The 9,265-nt window shown below is 37.8% G+C and overlaps 1 protein-coding gene across 1 annotated transcript in view; it reads left to right on the forward strand.

Annotated features, from left to right (window-relative positions):
• MSH2 (mutS homolog 2) overlaps positions 1-8,954 on the forward strand; it is a 77,542-nt gene extending 68,588 nt beyond the window's left edge. The window contains exons 12-16 of the mRNA XM_040224737.1: positions 232-477; positions 1,718-1,922; positions 4,721-4,968; positions 6,564-6,739; positions 8,509-8,954. Coding sequence (XP_040080671.1) covers positions 232-477; positions 1,718-1,922; positions 4,721-4,968; positions 6,564-6,739; positions 8,509-8,679 — 1,046 coding nt within the window. The 3' untranslated portion in view covers positions 8,680-8,954. The remainder of the gene's footprint in view (positions 1-231; positions 478-1,717; positions 1,923-4,720; positions 4,969-6,563; positions 6,740-8,508) is intronic.
• Positions 8,955-9,265: the final 311 nt, after the last annotated feature.

Here is a 9,265-nt window from a genome sequence, read left to right on the forward strand (position 1 = left end):
CTTGATAGTAAGGAGAAAAATGTGACAAGACATTTTAACCTCTTGTTGAATTTTAGGTGTTCCTTTCACATTTAGTTATAGCAAAAACCTCTGTTAATTTTTTTTAAGCATATAAATTAGGAAATGGATTTTGAATTCACAGATGGAATCAGGTTGAATTTATTCTTAAAGCTGTTTATCTGTGTTTTTTCTTATTCCATCTTCCTGTGTACTCTCTCTGTTTTTACACAGGCTATGTAGAACCGATGCAGACTTTCAACGACGTGTTAGCTCAGCTGGATGCTGTTGTCAGCTTTGCTCATGTGTCCAATGCAGCACCTGTTCCATATGTACGGCCAGTCATTTTGGAAAAAGGACGAGGGAGAATTACACTGAAAGCATCCAGACATGCTTGTGTGGAAGTTCAAGATGAAGTCGCATTTATTCCTAATGATGTTCACTTTGAAAAAGATAAACAAATGTTCCACATCATTACTGGTAGAAACCTTGTTTATGGGCTTTTGGGGAATAGTGTTTCCCCTTGTTTATGTTGGAGCAGATGGTTATTTTAGGTTGATGTAGAAAATCCTAGTCTTTGATGGTGGAAAAAGAATGTTTTTTCATAGTAGTTAGTAATATATTAATAACATGTGAGTGAATGAATATATGAATGAACAAGAATGAAACTGCTATTCCAGGGGTTCAAAATAAACATCTCTTCATCCTCAAAGTGCACCTTTGGGCCAGACCTTGTCAGTAGTGAGGTCATTGAAGGTCAAGCAGAATTAGCTGCTGGAATGACTTTAGTTCTTTTAAAGACACAATACTATATTCATGTGAAACTAAATAAAAGTAGACTTGTGTGTAGACCAATGTAGCATGTCTCAGACTGAAGCATTTTGAGAGATCTTAACCAGATTCTAGAAAACAAAAGTGTTAGAGTGCAGGGGTGGTAGGAGCCTTTGGATAAATGTGTTTGGGAAACAGTCAATGATTATATTTTATTCCCCTAATTAGATTTTTGAGTTGTTCATATAACTTAACCCATCATCTCCAGCCTTTTTGGCACCAGGAACCAGTTTCATGGAAGATGATTTTTCCACGGACCAGGGTGGGGGAAGGGATGGTTTGGGGGTGATTCAAGCCCAGTACATTTATGCTATACTTTATTTCTGTTGTTACATCAGCTCCACCTCAGATCATCAGGCATTAGTTTCCGGAGGTTGGGGACCCATGGTCTAACCCATTAATTGGTAAATTTCACGTTTTCCAAAAGTGGGTCATGTCCTTGGGTTTTAGTGTGGAGTTTATGTGATTTGAGGGATTTGATCACTGATTCATTCTCTACTAGATCCATAATAGTGTTTAGTTAATTAATCAATTAGGCCAGTACTGCTTTCCTGAATGTCATAAAGTTATCCTGCAGGCAGCTTTGTGAGCTGTGGGGCAGTACCTATATGGTCTTCCTAGATCATAGTCAGATTATATATAAGATATATTTTTCATGGGTTCTTTTGAAGAAGGGCACAGCATAGGTTTGTCTGAACAGAAAATGGCATTGTTTCAGGGACTAGTGTTTAAGGCAGGAACTTTGTTCATGCCTTTGGGCAGCCTGTGGTCTGTTTTTCATATGTTACATCACAAGAGAGTCATCAGTGTGCAACTTTGGACTAATAGTCAATTATTATTAGCAAAAATAAGTTAATAATCTTGCTTGTTGATATAATTTGTTTTATAGGTCCCAACATGGGAGGGAAATCAACATATATTCGCCAGACTGGGGTGGTAGTTCTCATGGCCCAGATTGGGTGTTTTGTGCCATGTGAGTGGGCAGAAGTGTCCATTGTGGACTGCATCTTGGCCCGGGTAGGGGCTGGTGACAGTCAGTTGAAAGGAGTCTCCACGTTTATGGCTGAAATGTTAGAAACTGCTTCTATTCTCAGGTGGGTACAGTTACCAGTCTCCTGAAAGTAGAAATGGATGTCTCTGTCTTTGAAACATTTGCAATCTTTTATTTAGATTAATAGTTTTCTTGTGAGCTTTATGTACTTTATATTGGTTTTTTTTTTTTACCTCTTTATTTATTTTTCTATGTTGGGTCTTAGTTGCCCTGAGGCATGAGGAATCTTCCTATATAAGGGATCAAATCTGCGTCCCCTGCATTGCAAGGTGGATTCCTTACTGCTGGGCAACCAGGGAAGTCCTACTTTATATTATAAAAGGGTGCAAGTGCCGGGGTCCAGCTCCCACAGGATCCAGGGGAACCTGAAGGAGAAATGGCATCAGTGGACGAATGAATGAATGAATGAATGAGGGAGGAATAGAGGAAAGAAAGAGGCTGATATTCCTTGGTTTACACAAGAAGCCAATAAAGCCCTGAGACAAGGAGTTTGCCCTGTTCACGGAGGCCACAGGTGCCCTCCTGGTCTCCCGAGGAAATGAAGACGCAGAACGTCTTCCCCGTTCAGGTCTTAGAAACCCAGGCAGATAAGTGAACGCAGGGAGCCTCTATGCTCCAAGGGATCAGCCTGAAAAAGAGAGTAAGACAGAGAAAGAAAAGAAAGAAAGAAAAAGGAAAAAAAAGAGAGACACGGAGTGACCAAGCTTCTTCGAGCGAGGCCCCCTATTTTTATTTTCAGAAGAGTCTTTTATACCTTTACTTGTACATAGAGGGAAATGAAAGATGCAAAGTCATACAGAGTCAGCCCAAACATTACATCTGTTTTGTCTTTATCGAAACCAGGATTTTTTCTGCAAACCTTTCCCATAGACAATGTTGTGTACATTATCTTCTGGCCTTGGAGGCCTGTGGACATTTTATGACCCTCTTTTGATAAAGGCTGCTCAACCAGAAAACTTATTTTCCCTTGAAATGTTTTTTCTTCACATTTCTAATCTATGTCAGCCTCAGAAAGTATTAAACCAGTTACATTTCTCAGGGAGCAAAGGTGCAGTGAGTTACAAGAAAGAACCAATTAGCTCAAAAGTCTGATGTGGTTAAATTCAAGGCTACACTTGTTTTTCTTACATTCCAACTATGTTAACTAATGCACTCCCAGGTGCACAGTGGATAAGAGATATGGGAACTTAACAACAAGCATTGGCCCAATAATGAAATCCTACACCAGCACTACTCTAGTAACTTTTAACTCTCTGAAAGGCTCTATGTTTTAGGCTTCCCGTGCCTCTCACAGTTGGGAGGCTGTGAACAATCACATGCGTAGCTGCAAGAGTCTGGATAAACCTGCCAAGCAAGCTAGAATGCCAACAGAGGGGGTTTGAAGTGAAATATTCCTCTCATGTCCAGGAGACTTATTAGCTAGAGCCCTAAGTTGATTTTCTCCAGAGAAAGGTGGTCGGGGATAGCCCCCTGTTAATGTCAGAGGAGTTGGTGAAAGTCATGAAATAATAGACAGATTCTGGTTTGGGGGTAGATGCTCGAGAAGGGGGGCCCCTCGAGGCCTGATCTCGCCTTTGCCCATCAGGCCTCTTCCTCATGACCTTGCCATGGGCGGGATTCCCCATGCTGGCTCCCGGCATGCTAGTTGTGGAAAGCTTCTTTTATTATTTTTTATTTTTTGGCTATACCACGTGACATGCGGGATCTTTGTTCCCCTGCCCAGGATTGAACCCGTGCCCCCTGCAGGAGAAGCACAGTCTTAACCTCTAGACCGCCCGGAAGGCCGATCTTTGATTTTTAAAGTTGTCTTCTTAAGGTTTCTAGTAGTTGTTCACCTTATAAGTCTCTCCACTGTCATGCTTTTGCTTACACTGTTCACACTGCCTGAACAGGTCCTTCCTTGCTGTTTACCAAGTCCTTTTCTAATCTTTAGGACTTCGCTAGTGGCTCAGATGGTAAAGTGTCTGTCTACAATACGGGAGACCGGGGTTCAGTCCCTGGGTTGGGAAGATCCCCTGGAGAAGGAAATGGCAGTCCACTCCAATACAATTGCCTGGAAAATCCCATGGACAGTGGAGCCTGGTAGGCTACAGTCCATGGGGTCGCAAAGAGTTGGACACGACTGAGCGACTTCACTCACTCGCTTTCTAATCTTTATATGCCCTTAACAGAAATTCTACTTCTTTGATGACTTTCTTTGTCTCATGTGCCTAAGGTCACAAGTGTTTCTTCAGACTCTTTGACATGCCTGTAATTTATTAGCTGTTTATTTTAGAGGTTATGAAATCTCTTGTCTTTATTTTATTTTTAGGAGCTTCCTTGCAGACAGGGAGGCTATGCCTTCTGTTTCTTGGAGTCTTCTGAAGTACTCTGCATATAGTAGATCCTTAATAAATTATGTATTGATTATTCAATACATAATTATATGTAAAATTATAAAAATCAGTACAGACGTTCAGTATAGTAATTGGTAAAGTTCCCCTTAAATTTGGTTAAAGAGAAAATGCTAATATGTGGTGTTGGCAGGGCTGTAGCAGGCACATAGATTTATGTGACCATCAGCCGTGTATGTGAGAGTATCACCACACCCTTGTCCCATGTTCTTTGAGCGTTATTTTTTTAAATCTAGACTGATTTGATTGTCAAGAAATGTTTTATCTGGAAATTCTTAGATGAGCTAGTGGGACTGGTAATTTAAAAAATACTTATTCACCATTTGTTTCCTTTTATAATATCTTAATGTTTGTGGCACACTTTCTCATTGTATTGCCTTAATTTTTTTTTTTCTTGTATTACCACATGCTGTGTCATGGGAAATTTTCATGTAATTATGTGTTTCAGGTCTGCAACCAAAGATTCCTTAATAATCATAGATGAATTGGGAAGAGGAACCTCTACCTATGATGGATTTGGATTAGCGTGGGCTATATCAGAGTACATTGCAACGAAGATCGGTGCTTTTTGCATGTTTGCAACCCATTTTCATGAACTTACAGCCTTGGCCAATCAGATACCAACTGTTAATAATCTGCATGTCACAGCACTAACTACTGAAGAGACTCTAACTATGCTTTATCAGGTGAAGAAAGGTGAGCACATTCCACTGGTGTGCTGTAAGTTCAGTGTTCTTGCCCTTGGAATCATTAGTAATTGCCTTATTCTACAGTAGGATGAATTATTGATGTTTTATCTGTAAAATGTTTTACCTCTTTACAGTGTAGGGACAGGGACATGGGTACATTATTTACATTTCTATGTCTCATAATAGAACCATTCATTTTAAAACAGTCGCCAAAAGCATGATCTGCACTCTGAACGTCATCATGAATTTTATACTGCCTCTCAGGTCACCATGTTTTCTTGTCAAATTAGCTGTGGTGGTGGCTTAATCACTAAGCTGTGTCCAACTTTTACAACCCCATAGCCTGTAGCCCGCCAGGCTCCTCTCTCCATGGGATTTCCCAGGCAAGAATGCTGGAGTGGGTTGCCATTTCCTACTCCTTTTTATATAAACAGCTTAAAGTTGGGGTTTCCAGAGATCTTGAAATTGTTGGTAGTTATGACTTATTTGTTGGTATTTCAACCTTTCAGAAAAGTTTGTTGTTAGTGGGTCTGGCAGCTAATCAGATGACCGCATTGGGAGATTGACATACTGTAAAGTTTTTATTGCTTTAACATTTCATTAGACATCAGAATAGCTTTTTTAGATGGCTTTTTTATTTTCCATGAACATGTTTTTTCTGTTATCTGTTGGTTGCACATAAATGAGGTACTATTTTTAATTATTTTTTGCTTATGTTTGTATCCTTTTGAGTTACTGTTTGCATCATTATTGTTGATAGAGAATATAGATACTCTTGGTTAGACCTGGCATATAGCATGAAGTTGAGGTTTGGGTTTTAAAAAGTGTTTTGTGTGATAAAGAAATGGGTTCAAAATATTGAAAAAGATCAGGTGAAGATAGGAATAGGTTTGTCCTTCACTGTGGATGTTTATCAAACACTTGCTTCTATTTTATTTTTGTTTCTCTAAGTTGTATAAAATATCCAGCTCCAGAATGCTTGGGATGTCTACTAGGCCAAAAGAAAATTTACAGTTGAGGCAAAAATGGGAGCTCTATGATAACACTGTGAGCATTGTTGATACTAAACGTTTGGAAGGAATATCTTAAGTCAGTTTATTTTCTACCCACAGGGGTGAAGATAACATGCCTAGTCAGTAAACTTACTAGTCTACATTTGGGTCAAGAATTTCATTGTCATATGAAGTATATTTTGACTTAAATGTTGCTCCTAATTAGCGACAGTTTATATTTCTCTCTCTTTTTTTTCTTAGTACTTTAGTTCCTCCCTTTTGAAATAAGAAAACTTTCAGAGATATTATGTTGATTAATCTTTCTTCAGATTCAGTTATTTGTCTAGACCTTTGAGGATTATCTTTCAAGCCTTTTCTCTGTTTTTATAATTTTTCCTACTACATTTGTCAAGGATAAAATATAGGGCTGTATTGCCAAGTCATAATCAACTTTTCATTGGAGGCTTAATTAAAATTCCTTTAAGTTACTCTAAAACATTGGCTAATGCATTTGAAAAATGCAAGATTAAGTTTCCCGATGACAGAGTGAGAAAAATAAATTCTATTTACATACATTGCCCTCTCTTCCTACTCCCTAAATTTCTTATAGGAGTCTGTGATCAAAGTTTTGGGATTCATGTTGCTGAGCTTGCTAATTTCCCCAGGCATGTAATAGAGTGTGCCAAACAGAAAGCCCTGGAGTTGGAGGAGTTTCAGAATATTGGGAAACCACAGGGATGTGATGAAATGGAACCAGCAGCAAAGAGGTGCTATCTGGAAAGAGAGGTTTGTCAGATTGTTCTTGTAGTTATTTTTCCTCTGTATGATTCTATTTAATTATTGATCATTCATTATCGGTTTCGACTAACATTTCTTTGCATGGCAAAGAATCCATCTGTATCGTTTTGGTTTCACCACTACACACATCTGCACAATCAAAAGATATCATTTCAAGTACCAGATTTCAAGAGTAGGAGGATAGGAATATTACTGTAGGTTTAAAATATGTAATTCAGAGGAGTTATAAAAGTCCACACACATCTTTGATTACCTATAAACAAATAGATCAAGTCCAGTTAAATTACATATTTACTCAAACGCTTATTAGTTAAGATGATAAATAAACACAGTTCCTGCCCTCCACTTGTTTAGCTGGGGATGTAGTAATAGTGAACATGTCATAGAGAATGTGACGGGTGTTTACGTAGGAAAGCTGTCTGTTGGCAGGCTTTTCAGCTCTCGTGGGAGAAGTGGATCTTAAGTTGGACCTTCTGAGTGGTGGGTGAAATTGAGGTGTTCACACAGAAAGGTATAAGCATTTATTTGCCTGGTGTATTTTTTAAAAATTAAAGGATTATTATTAATAGTTTTCCATAATAACAAAAATAAAAGAATCTTAATTTACTTCTGGCAGCATTTACTGTGATAATGCATTGTGACAACCTCTCGGCACATTGTTAGCTTTTACCCAGTGAAATTTTTGTTCTTATTTGGATAGATGTTACAATAATAGATGATGTGTATGGTTTTTGAAGATTTTATGTGTTGTGTCTGTACAAGCAGGAGAAATGTATTATAACTTGTTAATAGTTTTACCTAGGGAAGATTGCCATTCTGGATGTGAAATGGTCTTAGTATCAGCACCACAGCTATCCATGATCCAGGATTAGGTAGACTCCTTTATGTAATCGGTTCCAGTTAGAACAGAAATCATATACTTTTGATAACATTACTTATAATGAATTTTAAAAAATTCTTAAGGGAGACATATAACACAGAATTATTAACGTTACTCAGTCTAGATTTATTGGGGGGAAAGGCACTTGTTACTTAACAGAGATGTAGTTCTTCTTTATCTTCTCATTTGGGTTATCTACCTTTAACCTTTAATAAGGTATATATGGCCAACTGGCTCCCTGGTAGCAGACTTTAGCTCCGTTTCATACGTAGTGATAAACATTATACCTTTTGCCAGGCACTGTTCTTAGCACTGTGCACATACTAACTCTAATTCTCACAGCAGCCCTGTGTTGTTCATAATATTATTGTCCCTATTTTATGGATGAGGAATATGTGTTAAGGAATTAGCCCATCGTTCACACAGCAGGTAACAACCATGTTCTTTAGAATGGCAATAAGCAGGCAGTAAAATAAAGAAGAAACATCCCATGTGTATGTATATGATTACTAAATTTTCTGTGACTGTTTATGCCTCACAGTATTTGCAAACCTTGAGTTCTTTTTCCCCCAGAAGGCTAAGTTATGTATCAATTAAAAAACCTGAGGGATTTGGAAACTACTAAAATATTCAGTCCCTTTGTCATTAGCAGCTGAAAATATAGTTATAAATATCCTTTTAATGACTTGCTATGAAGAAATACAGTCAACTGAGGGCTTTGCTATAAATTCTAAATGGTGTGCACTTTAGAGAATGTTTAAATATTGGGTGGTATGTTTCGATTGAAATTGTAATGACACAAGTCATTACTATTTAATGTGACTTTTAGAAAAGTCATTTTTAAAAGACTAATGAAATGTTCACATGTTTTTTTCAGCAAGGTGAAAAAATTATTCAAGAATTTCTGTCCAAGGTAAAGCAAGTGCCCTTTACTGAAATGTCAGAAGAAAGCATCACAAGAAAGTTAAAACAGCTAAAAGCTGAGGTGATCGCAAAGAATAATAGTTTTGTAAATGAAATCATTTCCCGAATAAAAGTAACTGCGTGAGTAAATTCCGCTAATGGAATGAAGATAATATTGATAAGCTATTGTTTGTAACGCTTTTGTATTGTTTTATATTAACCCCTTTTCCATACTGTTGGCAATTGATGCCCATGGGGTATCAAATTAGTAAAATATTTAGTATACTTTGCTCCCTGAGTATATTTTCAAAAATCTTTATTTTGAAAAATGAAAGTTGTAACTGAGGAATACGTAAATAGACATGGGCAATAGTGGGCAATATGTCGAATATTATAAATAAAATCATGTGTTAGTTTTTAGAATTTGATATGTGTTGTATTTCTTTGTAATAAGACTTTTACACATTTTTCCATATTCCTAAATGGTAAAAAGCAAGTAGCTTGGAGACTTGTAAGAAAATGAGGGATCTTAAAGCTGGAAGGAACTCACGGAACTCATTTCCAGTGGTTCTGCAGTGTCCATCTGTTGGTAGGAGCCAGGTTGGCTGCTTGCAACATTAGCTAAGGAACTTAGAAATCCAGGTCTGGCGTGATCCTTCCATCCCATCTGGCATTCTCCCACCCCCGGTCTGTGATGAGACTTAGAAACCTGGATTTAAAAAATCTTTCAG

Source organism: Oryx dammah, unplaced genomic scaffold (genome assembly GCF_014754425.2).
Source record: "Oryx dammah isolate SB20612 unplaced genomic scaffold, SCBI_Odam_1.1 HiC_scaffold_25, whole genome shotgun sequence".
In the NCBI taxonomy this organism is placed as follows: Eukaryota; Metazoa; Chordata; class Mammalia; order Artiodactyla; family Bovidae; genus Oryx; species Oryx dammah.